The 22878-nt window shown below is 43.5% G+C and overlaps 1 protein-coding gene across 1 annotated transcript; it reads right to left on the bottom strand.

The window, feature by feature from the left end:
* Positions 1–956: 956 nt before the first annotated feature.
* Pon1 (paraoxonase 1) lies at positions 957–22567 on the bottom strand. The gene is made up of 9 exons (XM_028869820.2): positions 22302–22567; positions 15324–15394; positions 13469–13524; positions 12968–13136; positions 9888–10014; positions 6582–6782; positions 5138–5219; positions 1187–1315; positions 957–1094 (listed from the first exon to the last, which is right to left on the bottom strand). The coding sequence occupies exons 1-9, from the start codon at positions 22373–22375 to the stop codon at positions 972–974; spliced, it is 1032 nt and encodes a 343-aa protein (XP_028725653.2). The 5' UTR covers positions 22376–22567; the 3' UTR covers positions 957–971.
* Between the last annotated feature and the right edge of the window lie 311 nt (positions 22568–22878).

Genomic DNA, 22878 nt, shown 5'->3' with positions numbered 1-22878 from the left:
TGAAGAAGCAGTTAAGATGATAGCTAACATTGACTTCTGGCTTCCTCGTGTATGTGTGTGGGCATGCGCGTGCGTGTGCACGCGCGCACAAACACACACACACACACACACACACACACACACACAAAGTATACAGGAGGATGGATATGCATAAATCATGTTAACATACCACATAACTTCGTATAAGGGACTTGAGTGTCTATGGATTTTATACCCATAGGAGTCACAGACATAGTCCATCATAGATATTAAGAGAAGCTGTAGTGATGCCCTGGATGGGGTACTGATGCCAGGTAAGGGAAAGTTATGTGGGGAATGGATAGTAAGTGGATACAGCCCAGCTGTGTGACACCACTGTATTTTTTTAAACTAGTCTGAATTTCCAAGTTTGAAATAAGGATGTGGGCACCATCTAGCCCTTATTTCAGTAGTGAGTTCCTCCAATAGCTGGATGTCCTTAACACAGCCCTTCAGGCCCACATTCTCTAGGCCCTGACTTGCATCAAGGCCTGCATGGAGGGGCCTCTCCAGCTTGGCTTCTTGCACACTTGGAGGGTCTGAGGATCTGAGGTAGTTCCCCAACCCCAGCCTTTTTTCCCCCTGGATGACTTCTAGCTGGTTAAATTCTCAGCAAGGTGCCCACCTTCCTTGAAACACCTCTCTCTCTCTCTCTCTCTCTCTCTCTCTCTCTCTCTCTCTCTCTCTCCCCGTGTGTGTGTGTGTGTGTGTGTGTGTGTGTGTGTGTTCATTTTATTTGTTTTTATTTTTCCAGTGCAAGGGGATCAATCCCAGTGCTTCACACATTCTAGATAAGTGCTGAGCTACACTCCCAACAGAGTATTCATTCCCTTCTTCTCCCTTTGGCGGCTATTTCCTGCAAACACACATACACACACACACACACACACACACAGAGCCCTGTGTTATTGTGTCAGCTCCTATTGGTGTCCCTATACTGGACTCACACCTTTTTAAAAAAAAAAAAAAAATACCAAGCAATAAAGAACTACCTGTGCCCTTTCTGGACTCTCACCAGAACACCTCCACAAGCCCTTTTGACCTCTGAGAACCTGGATCATCTGTCCACGTGCTCTCTGTTATTTGCACATAAAGTAAGAATTTGGTTTTCAGTTGAAAATCAGCAGTTACAGCTAGCCCCTGTGTCCACTTCATCATGCAGACTAACCTCAGAGCCGGGAGGATTCTCAGAGTCGTAGAAGAAGATCCTTATCCCGTTGGGATGGCAACCAACCCAGAGGTCCCCTGTCACAGGATCCACAGAGATGTTGTCCACAAGGGTGTCAAAGTCGAGGACCTGCCAAGGTAAATAGGAAGAGCTGGCCAGAGGCTGTTCTGTTGCAGGCCAGCACACTATTCCCACGGATACAGTTCCTCCCACCTCGGCTACACTGAAGGGGTGCATCTGGCCTTCTGTCAACGTTAGCATTGTGCTGGGTTCAAAGATAAGCTGGGGGCAGGGGATGATTTACAAAACAAAGACTGACTCTTAAGAGTTAAATGAAATCATTTGTACATGAACCTAAAAAAATAAAAGGCAGGATAAATTCATTCTTTCTAAAGAGGCATGTGCATGTGATATGTTTACAAATATTCCAAAAACAAACAATGAATGTAGATTCTTTTCTGAGGAAGATAATGGAGGCAATATAAGTTCCTTCATGGCTAATCACAGGCTGTGTGCCCAGGGAAGAAATGATCACCTAGGGTGTAATTCTTCTCTTGAAGTTGAGGGCAAGTTTGTTCTTTCGTTTCCTGAAGTGATTCAGCCTCCTGCTCTTTTTGCTGTTTCTTCTCTAAATCTAAGCTGCAAATGCATGATCACCGCACAGATGGTTGTCCTGGCTGTGCACCGGCGTCATAAATAACAGCAACGATCCCTAATTCCACCATTCATCATCCTGGCTGCCTTCGCCGGGGAAGAAATCCCATCTATTTGTTTACCTCTAACTCTCACCGGAGAAACAATATCTGCTCGTGTACTTCTGAGTCCAACAGATTCAGTACCCAGGGACCCTGGAAATCACTGGTCGTGACTCTCCGGAAAGGCCTGAGCGTGGGTAGGCAACCGCAATGTGCTGCCACTGCCCTCCACTTCCTGCTCAAAATGAGAGCTGTCCCCACATGTCCACGAAGGGATTAGAGGGCTCAGCAACCTGGCAGAGCCTCCCTCTCACTGTGAGAGGCTTGTCACCCTTCAGCCTGGAAACGGGCAGCATTAACTACAGGAAGTGGCTGAGCAAGCAGTCCCAGGTCAAACTCTACTCCTGGCTTTCTCCAGCCCCCAGGAGCCATCCGCCCAGGGCCAGCTTTCTCCTTTACAGGCTTACATTAGCTTCTTTAAGTGAGGAAACGGTGTTAGCTAGTGTTCTGCTGTTAGCATGGAGCAGGGACTTTGCAACTGGTAAATTCCATGGTGGACAGAAGCCTGCTGAGAACATCCGTAGAGGTAAGAGTGGGACTGAGGCCTAGGAGCCCATCCACTCTGCACAGTTACCACATAGGCTGCGAGGCACTCAGCCCAGCACCTGGAGTGAGAGGACTAGACAGACAGAGCTCCTGCCGAAGACCAGCCACCATCTACAGGCACGCTGCTCTGGGTCCAGAAATGAACTCTTGCCATGTAAATATTCAATACCTAGCCATGATGATAATAATAATAATAATAACAACAATAATGATAATATAATTGCAAGGGATATCTACATCTCATCTCACGTTGCCACAAAGACGTGGAAGATACTCAAGTCTAAATAAGACACGGGCATGTTGGTGAGGTAGCTCAGCAGGAAAGTGCTCTTCCCTTTCTTGACCCTTTCCCTACCAGGGCCTGGGGTCTGCAACCCCCAGGACCACCTAAGAGGAATGCCCTAAATAAGGAGCTGGTTTTGGTTTTTCATGTTAACACTCCAGTATTTTGAGAATTCCAGTTGACTGCACTGTGGCTAATTCTTAGTCTTAGAGTCTTGGGAACAGAATTCGTTTTGCTATGGTAAAATGCAGGTAACATATTCCCTGCCATCATAACCATCTCTAAAAGGACAATTCAACAGCATCAGGTACAGGCACATGTCTGTGTAACTGTCACGATTAGCCATCTCTAGAACTTCGAATTGTCCCAAGAGAAACTCTGTAACCAATAGGTGATCATTCCTCATTTCCCAGCTTCTGGTAACCACCATTCTGTTGCTCCAGTGAGTTTAAAATATTAAACTTATTTTAATTATTTTATTTTGGGGGTAAGGTCTTGCTATATAACTCAAGGTGGCTTCTAATTTGGAGTCTCCCTGTCTTAGCCTCCCGAATGCTGGATTACAGGTGTGAGCCACCATGCCTGGCCCTAGGTACTTCAAATAAGTAAAATCATGCTCTCTGTCCTCTTATGTTTGGCTTATTTCACTTAGCATAATGTCTTAAGTTTCATCCATTTTGTATCCTTCCTTTGTAAAACTGAATACGGTTCCAGTGTATGATTACACCACACTTGGCACTGGACATACACCATTCACCTTCACCACCGATTTGATCATTATCCACAACAAGTTCTTCAAATCTCTTGGCATTCTAAAATATTACTAAACTAATGTTAATTCACATAACCCCCCCCCCCCAAAGAATGAGTATCACTGCATTTGACAGGGTGGCTTCTGCTAGGTTGATTGTAATGATGAGAGAGAGTCCTGTTCCGGCACCAAACGTGGAAGCCACATCCGGAGCCCGGCCCTACAGGAGCAAAGCCCTCGCATTCCGTGTTGAGTGTATATTGAATTGGGTTTTATTACAAAATTCCTTAACTTTCACCTTGCAGAGGTATCTGTTGTTATAAGCATGGTTTGCTTTTATTCCCTAAGCCAGTTGGAATGTGTGAAATTTCATTTCTCTGCAGCTAATATTAAACTAGCTCTGCCAATGATTTTTAATGTCAAACACGATGTTCGATTTGATGTTGCTTTGAAGCAATTTTCTCTGAGTGAGGTCCCCTGTGACAGTCCCTGGGACATGGTGACAGTAACAGGCATGCAATTGGCAGTGACAGCACTTCATGTGGTGGGCATGGGTGATGGCGGCATGGTGTCTTGTGGTTCCGCAGGGACAGGGGCCACTTCGTAATGTTCTGTTTACGTAAGTCTCCCTTCTTCCCCTTTGTGCGATACACTTTCTGACGAAAACTTTTAGCCTAGACCAGAATTAGTAGGGGGCAGAAGGTGAAGCCCTGATATGCAGCCAACCCCACCATAGTAATTAAACAAATGTTTGCTGGGTGCTTATTAGATGTTAGGAACTCTTCCAGCAACAAACAGAAAAAAAATCTGCCCTGGTGGATCATATAGAGAGTAAAGAAGACTAGTGAGATGTGCAGTGTGATGGAACGAAAACTGAAGGCAAGAATAAAGCCAGCAAGAAGTCAAGACCTGTGGTGGGGAGCAGGGAGCAGGTTGGTAGTTCAGGTCTTTAGGGAAGGTCTCACTGAAGTACCGTATTAGTAAGAAGTGAAAGAGATGAGAGGGCCACAGAGACCAGGAAGACGAGGGCTCAGAGTCTGCAGCTGGATCCCTCGGAACAGCTGGAGAAAGTAGAGGTGGCAATGCAGCACATCTGGAAGTAGCCAGGTCACATGTAGCCACTCTGAGAATGTGGCTGGTGCAGAGGGGAGCTGGTTGTGAAATACAAGTGGAGATCCTTTTCTTGGCATCTCTATCTCCAAGAAGGGAGGGAGAGAGAGAGGGAGAGAAAGAAAGAGAGAGAGGGAGAGAGGGAGAGAGAGAGAGAGAGAAACAGAGAGAGAAAGAGAGAGGGAGGGAGGGAGAGGGAGAGAAGGAGAATGAGAAAGGAAGTAGTTGCAGATAAGGAAGGGACCTGGGAAACAACCCATCTTAAAATTCTCTGGAACAGAAAGTCTCAGAGTTTCCTGTGTGAGATGCCTGGGTTGCTGTTCCCACTCTGCCCGGAGCAAAAGTGAACAACAAACACACATGGCACTGATGGCTCTTAATAAATAAGTGAAAAATTGCTTCTCACCCACTCCAATTAGAGAATTCCTTTCTCCTCACTTTTAATTTCACAAATCAATTAGAATCTAATTATCACTCTGCAAACTTACAGTGTTAATACGTCTTACCTTCAATGGAGTTAAAGTCCAATTAGCATGCTTTTCATACACGTGAATCTTGTGAGCCAATAATTCGGCTATATAGACATGCCTTCAAAGAAGAAAGAGCTCCATCAAAGTGCTTGGAGTGACGCCAAGAGGTGAGTTGTGAGAACTCATCTTGGGGTGAAACTTTGCTCAGAAACTAGAAAATCAAATTCATCTCAAAGCAAACTCAACTCTAAAGAACTCAATGAGTCTATAGAGCATGAAGCGTTTAATCACTGGAAAGTCATTCCCTAAGGTGGCAAGGTATTCATCCTTGATCAGCAGGGAAGAAACATAATGCTAACATCTGCTCTTTATATTTGCCTTGTACATTGTTGCCTCTGACTTGTTAACCCAGTGGCAAGCCCAAGGTTCTTTGTGTCAAAAGATAGTAAGTTCAGGCTTTGGGGAGCATCGGGAAACCCTCTTAATGATGGTCTTCTGTTTCAGGCCAGAGAAAGTATGAGAGAAGACAAAGGTTTGGCCTCAATGCAAAGAAGTCTTTCTCTCTTCCTGTTCTGAGCCTGATCCAAACATGAGTTCAGTAATTTGCACAAGGTATAACACTTTACGCCATAAAGATTTTTGATGAGACTAAGCACAGTATATTCTAGAACAATGAGAGAAGTGGTGTGCTAGTTGTCTTCTGTGAGGATTAGAGACGATATGAACAACAGAAAACTGCCCATGTTACTTTTTTTGTTACTGATGCTCTGAAATTTTTGATGAAAGAAGATGAGGGAGAGTATAGATGGATGATGGGCGGATTTTATATGTTCATCAATGCTACCCAAACTGTGGTGCCCAGACCAGTAGTGATCTGTGAACTGTTTGTTGCAAAACCAACATGAGGTAGTAGACTACATCACAATAGTTACATTCGTTCATATGGTAAGTGCGGTCGGTGGTTTGAACAAGAATGGTCCCCACGGGCTCATATATTTAAATGGTTGTTTAAAAGTTGCTTGAACTGTTTGGGAAAGATTAGGAGATGTGTTGGAAGAGATGTCACTGGGCTTGGGCTTTGAAGTTTAAAAGGCCTGTGGCATTCTCAGCAAGACCCCCCCCACCCACACACACACACCTTGTGGGCTCGGTCTCAACAAGTGAGCCCTCAGCTACTTTTCTAGCACCATACCTGCCTGCCTGCCTCTTGCCATGCTGGTCATAGACTCACCTAGAACTGCGAGCCCACAATTAAATGCTTCCTTTTATAAATTTCCTTAGTTGAGGTGTCTTTTGTACAGCAATAGAAAAGTAACTAAGAGAGTAAGAGGTCCTGGTGAGGGAACCAGTGTCTTGCTTTACATTCTCATCTTACTAACATAGCACAACGGATAATCATATTACATAGGAAAAGACTATGTTCTAAAGCTGTATGGGGAGAATCCAAATAAGCCCATTGTGTTACAGAAGACACACATACTTGCCATCAGGGGAAATGCCAATGCCATTAGCGAAATCAAATCCTTCTGCTACTACTTGGACTTTATCAGGACTGTAGTAAACAACATTGGACCATGACAGACCCAAGTACAACTCCCAGGACTTTAAGTATGGGTCAGCAAAATAGTGATCGTTTGTGGCATAAAAGCTCTCAGGTCCAACCGCGACAATATCATTGATACTGCAATTAAAAATACACACAATTATACACAGAAAGATAGTACACATTATAGGATTAGACAATGGAAGTCATTAAAGTCTACCCTTAAAGTCAAAATATAGAATGGAGTCCTCACACCAACAGGGATAGCCCAGAATCACTGTGACATCAGTCCTAGCCAATCTCCAAGGATAATAAGATCTGATTATTAATACTGAGACATGAAAATGATACTAGCTGTAGTGTAAATGCAACGCTGTAGGGTATGTGTGTATTTGTGTGTGTGTGTGTGTGTTCCGTAAATATTGAATTAAGCCAGAGATCATAAGCAGGGCAAGATGATTCAGCATACACGACACTGACTCCTGTAAGTCCAATGGCTTGCCCATTGTAACAGGGAGTAAAAACATTGATCTGGTAGCACTGTGGTTCCAGCCTTATTAGCTGTGTGATCTAAGGGAGAATCAATCCTTTTGTATGTTATGGCCTCAGTTTCCTTATCAGGGAAGGAAGGATGATGGCCTCTTCTATCATTTGCCGTGAAGTTTCATGCCTCTTAACGGAATGAGTCCATGAGCAAGAATGTTCAGAAATGGGATGTTTGGCTCTTTTCTTTCTGATTAGGATTCTGTCTCTGTGATGCTGAAAACATAAGATATATGAGTCTATTTTTCAGCTTTAATAGGTACAATAGCAAACACATAAGTGAGTCATTCCTTGCTGATTGAGGTGACAGAAGTTCCCTGGGGCCATGATCTGAGAGAAAATGATCTTTACTCTGCTGCAGAGCGCATAACAGCAAATGCGTCGGCTCTGACGCAGCCAGGGCTCAGGAGTGAGTGAGATGGTACACAGCGTCTCAGTTTCTCATCTGTAAAGAGAGCTTAAATGATTTCCCCCTCCAACTCACACAGCTCATTAGAAAAGCCTGTGGTCGGAATCTCAACTGTGGAATCACGGTGGGAATTACAATGAGACAGAGCTGTCAGCTTTGCTGGGAGCCAGGCGCACCCAGTCTTCCAGCAGCAGCAGCAGCTACCATTACCACAGTGGAAAACGTCCATGGAGGTATGATGAGTCTATGCAGGTTTCGGACAAAAACTGACAAGCTGCTCTTATTTCTCTTTTTAAAAGCAGAGTTTAGAAATTAGTCTGCAGCTCTCCATGGAAAAGGAACAGATGGGAGCGGTTTGGAGCAATAGCTTTGAAATTTGATGTGCTGTTTGAATCTGAGCCTGTGTGCTGTGGTCACAACGTGGGGCCACAGCATGTCACCCAACTTTGAGCCACTTCCTGAAACTCGGTGTTCTTTCTGTAGTTTGGCATGTCGGGTAAAGATGAAATGGAACAGTGAGTATAAAGGCCTTGCCATCGTGTCTGGCATACATAAAGGACCAATAATAAAAGTCGTGATGTTGTTATTAACATGATTAGCTTATTACAGGTTTAGTAATTCGAATATTAATACTATAAACAACCCTAAAATACAAAGCTACAAATGTGCATGACTAATCCTTGGGTAGAAAGAGCCAAATTCTAGTTGACTATGGCACTCTGATTATTGTGGTCTGGTTCTATGTTCTGTGCTACCAGTCCACAATATTTTCACACCCGGCCCAGAAAACAAATCCCTGTTCTGCAAAACTGGAATCATTGGTGACTAAATAATAATAATAATAATTGTCATGATTTCTTGTGAGTCAGAGTGCTAGCTCTGACTTCAAGCCAATCCCAGCTATATTAATGGCTGAGCTTGTAGGCAACTGCACAGATAGGCCAGGCCTCAAGAACAGTTAAATCCACATATGCCGTCATAATAATGTCAAATTAAGAAGCTGTTCCCAAACAGTCAATAAACCACATGTTTAAGCCGTCTGCGTACCACTTGACTTCTAGCTGAGGCTCCTTCTGTTGGTCTGATGCCATCATTCCCTCAGCTTCTTCATTTTACATGTCTTCCCTGAATATCCTTTGGGCTCTTCAGATACTTGAAGGCCTCATTCTCTCTTTAAAATTTTAAAGAGAATATATATATCCTGTATCTCAGCCTGACCTCAAAATCCTTATGTGCTGAGGATGGCCATGAGCTCCCAAAGCTGGGATTACAGACATGCACCACCATGCCTGCTGTATGTAGTGCTAGGGATTGAAGCCAGGGTTTTGTGCATGTTGGGCAAGTATTCTTTCAACTGAGCTACACCCCATCTCCTGAAATACACTTGTTGTATAAATAGAAATTCTACCTCTAACTGATTCTCTCCATTTGATCTCATCCTAGGTATGCAGAAACCCTGGGCTTTGGTCCCTACTTGGCCAATAACTAGTTAGTCAAGCTTTATCTAGTAATCTAACTGTTTCATACTCTGTTTCCTCATCATCACACCTGCTGAGTGAGGTAGGAGAAGGGATTCCCAGGTAAAACAGAGCATATCGGATGCCAAGTCTTTGCCAGGGGCCTGCAACAAGTACAGATCTAAATGTACAAAAACCAAGGTGGATGAATGCTGTTCTTAAATTATACAAGAAGGTGCTAGAATTCTAGAAAACCATAATAAAAGTTATTGTGGAGATGATATTAGATTATCTTAAATCTATCAATGGGTCCATTGGCTCTCTTCATAGGCTAAGTGAGAAGGTTGACTTTGTGTTGGGTGGGCAAGAATTGATATCCTTGGGTATATATTTTTTCTCATGTGTTATATTGTCCAGGGATCTAGCATGGAAACTAGTATTAGTCTAAATAGTGTACAACACACCACTAGTAGATGCTGTGTAAGGATGTCTAAGATGCACTGAGTTTGGGATCTTCTCTTGTATATCTGACTGGAAAGAACATTACCATCTGAGATTGGTCTTGTAAAGAAGCAGTTTTGTTTTGTTTTGTTTTTTAATTTCTTAGAATGGATTGATAGAGATCCTGAGGATGGCAGCTAAGCTATAGTGACCACCCAAAACACGGTAGGTGAGGGAAGAAGGGAATAAGCCCGCTCTTAGGCTCGCAGGGTTTCACTACGTTCTGAAGAACATTCAGAAGAGTGGGATCTGCCCTGGCCCAGATCAAAAGCTAAATATAAGTGAGCCGTCTTCCACCTTCAAGGGACCTGTACATATAAGGCACTGCAGTACCTAGGCAGAAGTTCATGTGTGATGGTTTTCAGATGCAAAAGTGATCTTTCCTCTTCTTGAAATTTAAACACCTCCACGGTGGACTTGGAGTCTGGATGGTTTACCACCAGTAGGTACACGGCATTATCTGAGAGGAGATGAAAAACAAAAATTGAAGCATTAGCGAAGCTCTCAGCTGTCAGTTCCCTCTCCCCAAAGCAATTTCATCCCACCTCCAACTAGTACTTAGGATGTCAGGCAGATGGAATATTTTCATCTTTGTAGAGAAGAGCGTTTGTGATTGCTCCTAAGAAAAGTGGCTAAAGGAAAAAGTAGTGACAACCTCTGAAGACTCACAACTCCACAGGAGAGGAAAAAAGCCCCAAACTTCAGAACGAACATCACCAGCGCTGAAACTCCAGACAGCTTGTTAAGCTTTGATAGTTCACGTGATCTTCATGGGATACTAAGTTGAGGTAAAAGGATTTGAGGGTGTGAGAACTGGACTAGACAGTGAGCTTGCATGGAATTTCCACAATGGATGGCCAACTCACATGTAATTTCCACAGTGGAAGATGGCAAATGCCTCAGGGAGAATGAGAGAGAGAGAGAGAGAGAGAGAGAGAGAGAGAGAGAGAGAGAGAGAGAGAGAGAGAGAGGAAGACCTTGGGCGTGAAAGAAAGTGCTCTAAGTGGTAAAGAAGATATGGCCAGAGGAAATGTGATGCCAGGCTACTTGCCTAAGAAGGGAGAAGGGAGTGGTGACGCACTTTCTAATCCTAGTAGGTGGAGGCAGGAGAGTTGCTTGTTGGGCTACAGAGAAAGAACGGGTCTCAAGGAGAAGAGGAGGAGGAGGATGAAGAGGAGGGCAAGAAGAGGAAGCAGTGGAGTATCTCTGGAAAACTCTGACATCATCAAATCGGTATTTAAAGGAAAGTGATACACTGTTTAGCAGATGTGAACAAAAAAGCCAGCTCAGATATTTTTGATTGACGCATCCAACAAGCATGTATTTTTCATTGGTGTTAAGTTTGGATACTGCAAAGGAATATTGTCATAGAATAAAGAACTAGAGGGTAATGTAGTGTCTTCTTCATAGCAGTTAGGGACCTTCTTTCCAACAGGATAGTATTAGAGCAGAGAGCTAAATGAAACAAGAGGACACTGTGCAGAGATCTGGAGAAATAATATTCCAAGTTGAGGGAAGAGAATCTGCAGAAGATCTGAGGCAAGAGGTCCTTGATATAGTCACTTAATAGCGAAGTAGTGATTAGAGCATAGAGAAGTGAGGGATCTGGGGCCATGGAGGGGGGTACAGGCGCAGTCTTGCTGGGATTGGGGTAGGATCTAGGTTTTATCAGTTGTGACCATGAACAAGTAAGGACACGGCTTGAGACTGCAGTAGGAACCCCATTCAGAAAGAGGAGCATCCATGTTAACAGAATAACACTGACCACAAAAGGACAGGAAAGGACACGAGAGGCATTTGACAGGGCACATCAAAAGCCCTGGGGACAGCTGAAGAGCAAGGAAGTCAGACATCACATAAATGTGGGGATTAAACCAGGATTTATATTCTATACAGAGATTCTACTTTTAGAAGTTGATCCCCAAAATGTTTATAGATGATCCATGTGCAAGAAGAGTGTCACCCTGGAACTGCTTGTAAAGAGGTAAAAAGGTGAAAACACCTCCTTATATACAAGCAAATGGTCAGTGCTCAGGACTCCCACATAGCCGAATCCTGAGAGCCCTGAAAGTGGGTCTAAATGCAGGCACAAAAAGAAGCCTGGCTCCAGTGATGAAAGGGAAAACCACCTACCAAAGAGTTTGGGAATACTACACCAATTTTACTTTTAAAAGTATACACATGCCAAACACTATATTTCTTTGTACCTAAAATGTTTAGGGAAATAAAATGGCAAAGGTTGGGTGAGTGTATAGAAAGATCGTTGACAAGTATACACACACACACACACACACACACACACACACACACACACACACGTATATAATCATTTTTTGACATTTTTAGTTTAAAGTGGTCATAGGAGAGGAACAGAAATGGAAGTATCTAGGAAGATCCTTCAGGATGGGACTGAACATCTAAAGGGAAAATAATGTTGATAACACATATTTGGGGATATTCTCCTAGAATATAGGCACAGACAGTGACACTAGTTTGAAATGTCTGGATGAGGGAAGTAAAAGGCAGCAAAATGTTGAACTGAGACTATGAGGAACTCTCAAAGAGTTACAGTGACTGATTAGGGGGATGCTGTCAGGGAGAGCAGATGCTGCTCACAGAAGCTGGATTATCAGGTAAGGGTGATGCTCTTGAAAGCGAAAGTGGGTAATAGAAAAAAGTCAGGTGGGAGGAAGGATGGAAGAAAGGGAGAGAGGGGGAAGGGAAGAAGGGGAGGAGGGAATAGAGACAAAGAGCATAAATGAACATTTTTGTCACCTGGACAAGTCTTAACCATTGCCCCAGCCACCATCAAGGCGGCAGAATTCAATTCTCTGGGGCTGAAGCTTGTGCATTGGGATTTTTACATTTCCAGGTGTTTCTGTGTGTACCCGACTTTGAGAATTACCATACTGCAAAGGAAATGGCACCAAGCACCCAGGGAAAGGCAGTGAGTGATGACACCGTGGGTGGGGGAACAGGTGCAGCAGGAAGCATCGAATGAAGACGAGCTTCTGAACAGTGAAGAGAGCGCCCAGGGATGGGCTGAGAAAGCGGTGCCGGAAAGAGAGGTGTCACTGTGTCTACCGTAGCAATGATTTGGGGCTGGAAAAACTGGCTGCAGATGCTTGCATCTTCCGATTGTTTGACATGGGAAGTCTATTGCAGTTAAAGCTGAATATATAATTATTTTATAGACATAATGTGAATACTACTAGTCTATGAAATCAGTGGCTTTACAAATCTGAGATATTTAGCATTTCCAGGCATTGAAATGATTTTAGTATTGCTTACTTAAAACAGGAGGTAAGGCAAAAACCCATAAAAATTATTCATGACTAGCCTTTCATAGAATGAGAAGTATTTATTGTTTGGCATACTTTTACCCTTAATTTTTTTTTTTTATTCAATATTACCTTCATCTGTGAATGTACTAACTCCATGAGGGTTGAATGACGATCTTTCCAACTTATTTCCTGTAATTTCTAATTCCAACACTGCTGGGTCCTTCTCATTCAAGTCCATCAGAAGTATTTTTCCAGGCTTATCAGGTTCAAAACTTTTTATTCCAGGATATTTTAGTCCCTTAAAAGAACAATGGAGAAAAAGCAGGCATATCACAGATACTTCAAGAGCCGAGAGGTGTTGATTGATATGTGTGTCCATGGTAACTGCTCTGGGCCACAGATGACCACAGGGCCACCCTTTAACTGACTGACTTGTATGACAGGCCCACTCTGGAAGCCAAGGGCTCCTTTATGGTTATCCCACACACACCTCACATCCACCCTATGAGAGAGTAAGGTGATCGCCCATCTCATTTGAAAGTGGACACTGCTCTACAGAAGGCTTAAGGAAAACTTAAATTGCCAGTCCCAGAAAATGTTCTAGAACTCAGTAAAACAGCAAACACTCACAGTACTTAGGAAAGCCAGTCCATTAGGGAGGATCTCTAAGTCTTCGGCACCTGTTTCTACAGGAAGGAAACAGAAAGACAGATTGTTTCAAAGTTTTGCAGGAAGCTCATAATCCTTCTGCTTATCTCCTCTCGCTTGAAAATGGGTCTCTATATGAGCTCCTGTTTGCCAGGTTCAGAATGAATCTTTCCTTTCATTCAAATTGATGAATGTGATCATAAGAACATTAAAGAATGAATTTTAGCCAGGTGGTGGTGACACATGCCCTTAATCCCAGCACTTGGGAGACAGAGGTAGGAGGATCTCTGTGAGTTCGAGGTCAGTCTGGTCTACAAAGCGAGTTCTAGGACAGCCAGGGCTGATACACAGAGAAACTCTGCCTGGAAAAACCAAAACCACAACAAAAAAAGAATTTTATATTTATTTGCAGAGTTTCATGTAACCCAGGCTAGCCTTGAACTCACTTTGTAAATTGAGACTGACCCTCACAAGTGATGGGATGATAGACATGTGCCGCTGTTCCTGGCTTGACTATATGGAATTTTAAAGAATATTAATATCATCAACAAGCACAATGACAATTTGCACTTCATATACTTGCTTCAAATTGATGGTTCTTTATCTCAGAGTCAAGATCTCTCATATATATTTGTGAGTCCATGGAAACTCACAAAATATAAAACATTTGACTATTTGGAAAGAGTTGGTATTAGCCTGAACTCCTTAACTCATAAACTCCAAGTACATCGTAGTTCCAAATCAATTAAACATCTGAAAATTATGTTAGAAATACAAGAAATTCCAAAATTTTTGTTTTTAGGTGGGGATATTTTGCTGACAGTTGGTAGCATGTACTTGCTAAGTATAAATACCAATAAAATATCTTTTCAAGTGAGTTACCCCTTAAATACATTTAAATTTAAAATTTTTCACTTAATACAGAGACAAATGAAGTATTTGCTTTTGTAGTTAGATACTTAATGGGTGTGTATATTTTTCAGATACTCAGGGATATTTGACAACGATATTACACTTTCTGGGAAAAAGTGTTGTGCTGTAAGATATCTGCTCATGTTTAAGAATCCTACCTAAATGAGTCTTCTTGACTCACTTTCTGCACTATCATCATCTCAGACAAATAATTTTAAAAGCAGAAGCCAACAACCACTACCGAAATACAGCAAAAGCATGGATCTCAAATGAGTTGACCTCCACTAACAAAGCTAGCTGGTTGGTTGAAACAAGATGCACACTTGAGCTCTGGGATGCTCTGAGTTGGTTACTAGGGGTTACTATTCCTCCACCTTTTTATCTTTGCTGACAGGTCTTGCCTCCCAGGATGGACACCAGTAATTATCTTCCCGGCTTCCTTTGCAGCTAAACATCAGCCTGTCCCCCAGTTCTGCCTAATGAGATCTAAGGGGAAATCTGCTGAGAAGTTCTGGAAAAGAGTCTCCTCGCCAACAATCAAAGAAGGGGCACATGAAAAAGCCTTGTGGTAATTGCCTGTGAGAGCGTTCATTAAAAAATCATTCTTTATTTTAGGCTTTAATCTTTTTCCTTCCTCTCCCTTTTGCCAGCTCTTTGGGTTTTGTTGCCATGAAACTATAGTTCTGGATATAGTTTTTGTTCTGTAGACCAAACAAAATCCAATAAAAATGGAAGCATCTTGGTAATACATGTGTGAGGTCAAAAGTCAAAGTGCATGGCATTTGTAAGCAACTCCTGACTCTGTATTACACTCCTGATTCAGTGTTGTAATTTTGGACCAAACTGAACTGGAGCATTAATAAAATATATAGTGAGATAATATCCTTGCATTTGAAATCTGGCTCTTCCTCGTCTATATACATACCGACTCCTTTAACTAAATTGCAGTTGGGAAGGTCTACAGGAGTTACTTCACGGAGAGCATTTAATCTTCTTCTAGAAGGGAGAAAAGAATAAAATATACATAAAAGATTCAGAAGGTAGAGTTGAGGTACAAAAGTAAGTCCACAAAGTTCTCCTTAACTGTGTTTTGCCTTGGGTATCCCCCCTGAGTTAGTATCCCTGGGCAGCTGTGATTCTTCAAGACCAGTGAGGACCCCAAGGTACAACACAGAGGGCAGTTGTGTGCAGAGGAGGACAGATGCATAAAGAGGCACATGGTGTTCTCCAGACTCTGTGCACTTTGGCGGGAACTATTTCATCAGTTGTACTTGAATTCCGCTGTGGGAAGTTAGACTGAATGACAGCCGAGCTCCAGTTGACGCCACTGATGTCCGAGAGCTTCTCGTAGGAAGAGCTTGCTATTTCTCTAAACATCTAGACTCTAAGTACATATGCTACTTCATAGTTCCAAATCAGTCAAATATTTGAAAACCATACAGTAAATACAAGCAATTCCAAATGCTTACATTAAAGTGGGGATACCTTCCATATAACTCAGGAATATGTATTTTCTCTTCTGTCTGGCTCTACAGCCCAGATGAGGTATTTGCTTTTTAGATATGAAAATGCAGGTATGTTTTAAAACTATTTACAACTTCAGAAAGTCATTTTCAAGGACAGCATGCAAAAAGGCATCGCACATGTGGGCAAGCACCTGTATGTAAACATACATATTTACATATTTATACATATATGTAAACAGAGGAAAAGAAACAATTTATTGAATCTGAGGACATAAGCATCATGGGGGATATTTGAGTGAAGGACGAAGGAAAAATGAACAGATGTGAGAATGAAGCACCAGCAGGCTCCTTAACAGAGCAAGGCCATTGCTGTGGCATTTGGGAGAAGCAGACCACAATGTTGGCACAGCCGGGAAAGCCAGACAACAAGTTATGCAGCTTCTAGAACAAACAACCTAGGACAGCCTTGCTAAGTAGTGACAATTATCCCAGAGTCCCTGGCGATTTTAGTTGGCTGGCGATGAGCTGGGAGCTTCTCTTCTTGCCTTCTTGGCAATTTAGTCTCACAGAAGATGAGCCAGGAGTGAATAAACACTGTCACTATATAAAATGTCCTCACTGTGACTGCAAATGCAAAGGATAGTAAGAACTGAGGGTGTGTCCTTTCTTCAGAAAAAAGAGCTGAGATATTTCTACCCTCGTGTTAGTGGCTGTCAATTCCAGAGTCTAGGACAGTCTGGACCAATGAGGTGGAAGTGCAGTCCAGTATTCTCCTCTGTGAGAGCACCTGAGTTTGCCCCAGTGCAGGACCAGAACAGAAACCCACAGGGACGGAGGAAAGAGAAGCAGACATAATCAAACAGATGAGAAATGCAGGGCGTGCTGGAAGGCCGTGCTCCCTCAGTGACAGGAATCAGCTCAGGAAAAGTTGGGATCTGTCCTGTGACTTGGGAATCTAAGAAGCAAGTCAGAAATGGAAAATTGAAAAAAAAAAAACAAAAAAAAAAAAACGCCGCTGGACTACAATTTGACATTGTCATCATAAAAGCTTATGATAATGAAATGAAAGAAAAGTGATACAGCGATGGCTTACCAGCTTTTCAGACTGAGAGCCGTATTAGGAAAAGCATTTTAGATGATGCAGACAGTGTCTGTGCACATACCTAAAAACAACAGCAACAACACACACACACACACACACACACACACACACACACACACTTGAAACAAGTTTCACAACATAATCCTCCTAATCCTTAGAATACATGCTTTTCTTCTCCTCTGGTAGGGCTTGAAGTCAGGGCTTCGCACATGAGAGGCAACACTTTACCTCTGAGCTGTATCTCGGGCCCCATGTGGTATGTTCTTAGTTCTTAAGGGGTTTCTTGTTTGTTTTGTTTTGTTTTTTCAGTTCCACTCAATTTAAAAATGTTGATCATGATTTCCCACGCTGATATTGTGACCTGCCACTAGAAAAAACACTTTTGGGGGGAACAGACAGTGAATGTTTACAGAGTGCCTCAATAAAGGACAAAGGACAGGTTCAGGATTTTAAGAACACAAGGCAAAGTGAGTCACAAAGAAGAACTTCAAGCATGTGAAATCATTGAATGGGTTAAAACCTGTGGATGGAGCCAGTGATGTTTAGAGTCGAAGCACACAAGAAGAGTAAGGTGGTCTCTGGCTCACGAGGCCCATTAAGAACAACGGGGTTTACACCAGACAGAAGCCAACTGACTCAGCTGTTCTCGTCAGACTCGTCACAGTGAGTCGGAGCCCAAAGCAGGCAAGGAGAGAGGAGGTCTGCACCCAGTTACTCTGGGTGCCAACTTATAGTCCAACCAAGCCAGATTCCAACAGGGTGTCATTGACGGCACACTTCCGGTCTTGCATGCATCCCCTTTTAACTCTCAAACACCCCTCTCCGGTATTCTTTTCCCTAATTATGGATGGCTAAGATTAAGCAGTTAAGAAGAGAGGCTAAGCCAAAATTGGGAGACAAACACGCAGGCTGCCTTTAGCCCTCTCACTGGGCACGGTTTACAGACGACACCGCTTCAGAGACAAAGGTGCATCGGAACACTCACCCACCTGCAAGCCTGTGTCTAGCTCTCAGCTCTGTGGCCGCTCTTACATTATTAGGAAATGGCTGGTCAAGGACAAGTGTTCTGGATCTCATAAATAAAGTTCAATGTCAGAGTTGCGTCCCTGGTTCTGAAGCCTCTGAAGTCCATCCAGAAATCACATGAACTTTGCTGTGAGCTGTTCTGTACAAATAGACACTGACTCCCTGCCAAAGAACACTAGACTCTCAAGCTATGGTGGCACTGTGGGGCCCAGGTGCTTCCGTGTGCTATGAAGCATTCCTCATTTGTCTGGATTTCTTTATGAAGGCTACCACATGCCAAACCCCATACTAAGGTCACTTACACATGCTTCCTTATTTCATCCTTCAAGCACTTTTCAAAATAAAGATTCATGTTTTCCAAGTTGGGGGTATAGCTCAGGCAGAGGACTTGCTTGGCATAGTCAAGATCCTGGGTTCAATCTCTACAGCATCCTCTCTCACTCTGTCTCTGGTTCTCTTTCTCTCTCTCTCTCTCTCTCTCTCTCTCTCTCTCTCTCTCTCTCTCACACACACACACACACACACACACACACACACACACACACCTTTTCCTTGTTCTATATGTGAAAACATCAAACACCAGGCCATTCAGATGTGACCCCTTAATTAAAAGGTACAAAAGAGATGGGATATCAAGTCTCAAGATTCAAAGCACTCTGTTTCCTTTCTCCTTCGTACTCTTTTCATTAGCCCACACTTTTTACTTCACTTTGACTGTCCTTTTCCTCATCTACAGCTTGTTTCTGCCGTCCATAGCCTCCTGTGGTCTTTGGTGATGGGATCAGGAGCTCCTTCATTCGTTTTCATGGACCTCTCATGACATAAATGTCTACCAATGTTTCTCTCTTATCATGCTGCTTTTTAATAATTAGTTTTTGGTCTTGTTGCTCCCTCTACATTTTTAAATTGGTGACTAATGCTACGTGACATTACTTCCAATGTGGCTTCCAATGTGACCATAGAACTTGTAGAGGAGGGAATTCAGCTGCCGTCTGCTGAACTCTTCTACAGCACTCTTAGTCTAGTACATCAGACAGAGAAGATGGTGTAGACATACTGATGGGGCAGCAGGTCTGGAAGACAATGAAACCTTAGCCATAGTGTCCAAAATTATGCTAATATTCAAATATTAGATAAACTATCTCCAACATGCTCATTTGTCTCAGTGCAATGCTCAGAGATGGGGCCTCTGGGAAGTGATTGGGTCATGATGGTGTGGATCTAATTGATAAGAGTAATGCATTCATGGATCCATAATTGAATGGACTCTTTGAAGATCATAGACACTACGGAAGGTGGGCAAGGTTGGAGGAAGTGGGCCACTGGGCCTGTGGATTTGAAAATCTATCTTGTCCTCAAGCATTTTATTCTGGTTGTTTCTCTCTGATTAAGGCCATCATGTTATCAGTAGCTCTCTGTCCCCTGCTCTTACCATCCTGTGGTAGTTTGAATGGAATTAGCTGCCATCGGCTCATAGGGAGTGGCAGGCACTATGAGGAGATGTAGCTCTGTTAGAGTGTGGTGTGGCCTTGTTGGGGGAAGTTGTGTCACCGTGGGAGCTGGCTGTGAGGTCTCCTATGCTCAGGATACCACTCAGTATCACAGTCACTTTTCTACTGCAATCTGATCAAGACGTGGCCAGCACCATGACTGCCCGCATGCCACCATGCTCCCCGCCATGATGATAATGGACTGAACCTCTGAAATTGTAAGCCACCCGCTCAGTGAAGTGTTTTCCTTTGTAAGAGTTGCTGTGGTCACGATGTCTCCTCACAGCAAGAGAGCCCCTAACTGAGATACACCTCCTCATCCTGATCTCCCTTCCAGCAGGCCCCCTGCTATGAACCAAACCCCACAGGCTTCAACGCCCCAAACCTGGAGCCAAAATAAGTCTTTTTTGTTTAACTTGTTTCTCTCAGGTTTTTCTTACAGTCACAAAGGGTCTGACTAACACACCAAGTATCATTCACTAGACCCGTGTGGTGGATTTCTGAGGTCACAGTTATGACAACTGTGAAAGCGAATGATTACAGGGAGCTCATTACGTGCCTGGTTTTATATATTCTAGTGCGATGTGTGTTATTTTCCCATAAGTTTCAGATACAGAAACAAGCTTGTAACTTTTCTTGGCATTAACATGATACAATAAGTCGAAATTGCAGAAATGAGATCTTATCCATGTTGCTGGGAATCCACCACCATCATTGCCTATAGGACATACTACCTATCGTGAGTGTGAGGTAGCAGAGATATTTTGAAGAATTAATGCTAGCTTGGCCACAGAGATCTGACACGTTGTGGTGCCAAATCTAGGAAGGAGGCTTTGGGGTTCTCAGCGTCTCACATCTTCAAAGAATGCTCTGTGTTGTCCTAGGCATTCTCTAGATTTCTACGATAAATAGCATGAAAAGTCACATGCCCGAACTGACTACACAGGTGCAGCAGAACCCTGGTTTCTTCTTCTCTGCCTCTCCCATATCAGATGTTCAGGAAATCCTTCAAGGCACAGGCTGGTCCTGAGCAGATTGCTGTGACCTTCCTCCAACTTCTCATGTGCATACCACACCCCTGCCCATATACAGTACATCTCTGAAGAAGCCTGTATCTACTCTGAGGTCAGGGCTTGCCATCATGTGTTGATATGACACAGTCACATCTTTTCTCTTCTCTTCCCTGGGCGGCAGATTCATGATCTTCCTGAGGTCAGGTGCATTGTCTCCAAAATAGGAGTAGGTCATTATCCATCCCTCAGTCTCTGGTTCCAGAAAGCAAGGTTTGTGTGTCCTTTCCAGAGCAAACAAATCTCCTGCAGTGGGGGCATTTGCTAAGTACTACTGATCAGATTCAATCATGGAAATCGGGGCCTGAGACTCTGCTCATCCAGGGAGGTCTTGGGTGCCTCTGAGACCCATGGATCCTTGTGTGTGTTAAGGCTTTAGAGCTTCTGGTCAGTGGATGTTGTGTCCCTTCTTTCTCCTGTCAGAGATCTTCCAGGAGACTCTGCACACAATTCCCAGTCTGTAATATAACTGATTTGTACAGCAGTCAAAAGCCCAAATCAAGCTATCGAGATGGCTCTGTGGTTCAGATGCTTGCTACAGAAGTATGAGGACCTAAGTTCTCATCCTTGGCACTCATGTAAAAAGCAGGATGCAGCAGTGTACACCTGTAATTCCACATTGCACAGCAGAGACAGGTGCTCCTTAACTAGCCAATCTCGGCAGTCAGGGAGCTCTAGTTTCAGTGAGAGACCCTGCCTCAAAAAAATGAGGTCAAAGCTGGGCGGTGGTGGCACATGCCTTTAATCCCATCACCCAGGAGTCAGAGCCGGGTGGATCTTTGTGAGTTCAAGGCCAGCATGGTCTACAGAGCAAGATCCAGGAAAGGTACAAAGCTACACAGAGAAACCCTCTCTTGAAACCCCTCCCAAAAAAATGAGGTCCAGAGTGATGGAAGAAGATTTCTAACACCAATCTCTGACCTCCCCAGGTGCACACATAGGCAGGTACAGCCATACACACACAAACATATGCTATATATGCAAGCTTTTTAAGCCCAAATACTTTTCTAATATTTTGTGATTTAAGAAATAATAATTTACAAACCCAACTCTGTGGGTAAGAATTCTAATTAGTCCATAAGATTATATAACAGTTTAATCCCAAATAGTCCATGTTGATTAATTTTTTACTTCAGAGTAAATAACACAATAGTATTGACTAAGCCTTTTGGAGTAGGATGGTGTCTAGACTTTGAACCCTTATGAAAGATTATCCTAAACTTCACACACATTTTCAGCCTCCTGCCCATTAACACCCTGGTGGGTTTTTAAATGCTTTCAAGGAAAGCAGGAACAAATACCACTGAATAGCTACTGAGTCCTGGGCTCCTTGTTGGCAATTTTCTATATAAGTATATGCCACTATATCTGGTTTATTGGAGCATTCAGTGTTAGAGATGCAAAATGATTCGCCCAAGATGCCTTGTTCAAAGCAAAACCAGTCCAGCATTCACAAGCATGATGGCCCCTTGCTCCAGCCCAGCACCCACTGGAGTGTGTGGACCACACCAGGGAATGGTTGCTTCTATGTGGGCCAGTCCACAAGCCGGCTTTCTGTCTGTCTCCCTCAGGGGAGCCTCAAATTGAGATTCTCTAAGTCAGGAAGGTTTGCTATATCTGTAGATTTTCCTGTTAAGAACCTGGAGCTACTTTAGGGTGTGGAGCTGGCAGAGGTGGGGACCACAGGGCTGCAGCCCTCACCCCACTCACCCCACTCACCCACTCACCCACTCACCCCACCAAACTTACTGATAGGAAGCCTGGTGGTTCTTGTAGAGGGCCAGCAGCAGCCCCACAAAGGTCAGCCCTATCAGCTTGGCCATGGCCTGAGACAGACGGACAGACTGAGAGTGGACAAGTGCAGGGACTCTGATCAGTCCTGAGGCCTGCAGCCCAGAGGCTTGGACAGCTCTGGATTGGCCAGCCTGAGCTTGCCTAAGCCGTCCTTGGTGCCACAGCTCCAGGTCAGCCAGAGTCCTCCTGCTGCTCTGTCCTGGCCAGGTGCTTCATTCCTCTTGTCCACCCCCCCATCCCCCAACTTTAAGGAGAGAAAAGCAGAACAGGTGCCTAAACTGGTCTTGAAGGGATTAAGCAAGCTGAAGGAAACAGAGAGCCATGGGAAAAAAATTGAGCCGGAAAGGTGAGTCGTTCACCCACTTTGTGTCAAAAAAAAAAAAAAAAAAAAAAAAAAAAAAAAAAAAAAAAAAAAAAATTCCTAATCCTTGTGGCTCAGCAGGGGCTCAGAACTTCATCATGATAGCTGCCAATTAACAACACAGAAGAGGTGGCCGGAGGCCCTAAGACCCAGGCTGTTCTCACCAAGTGG

Source organism: Peromyscus leucopus, chromosome 3, assembly GCF_004664715.2.
Source record: "Peromyscus leucopus breed LL Stock chromosome 3, UCI_PerLeu_2.1, whole genome shotgun sequence".
Lineage (NCBI taxonomy): Eukaryota > Metazoa > Chordata > Mammalia > Rodentia > Cricetidae > Peromyscus > Peromyscus leucopus.
This window is presented reverse-complemented; position numbering and strand designations above follow the sequence as displayed.

Excerpts from the sequence above, each read along its gene's own strand:
- Pon1 (XM_028869820.2), bottom strand. The coding sequence starts at position 22,375 with ATGGCCAAGCTGATAGGGCTGACCTTTGTGGGGCTGCTGCTGGCCCTC. Across the intron at positions 10,015-12,967 it reads TAGTACATTCACAGATGAAG|ATAATGCCGTGTACCTACTG; the intron begins GTAATATTGAAT and ends ATCTCCTCTCAG. Across the intron at positions 5,220-6,581 it reads GGCATTTCCCCTGATGGCAA|GCATGTCTATATAGCCGAAT; the intron begins GTATGTGTGTCT and ends TCTTCTTTGAAG.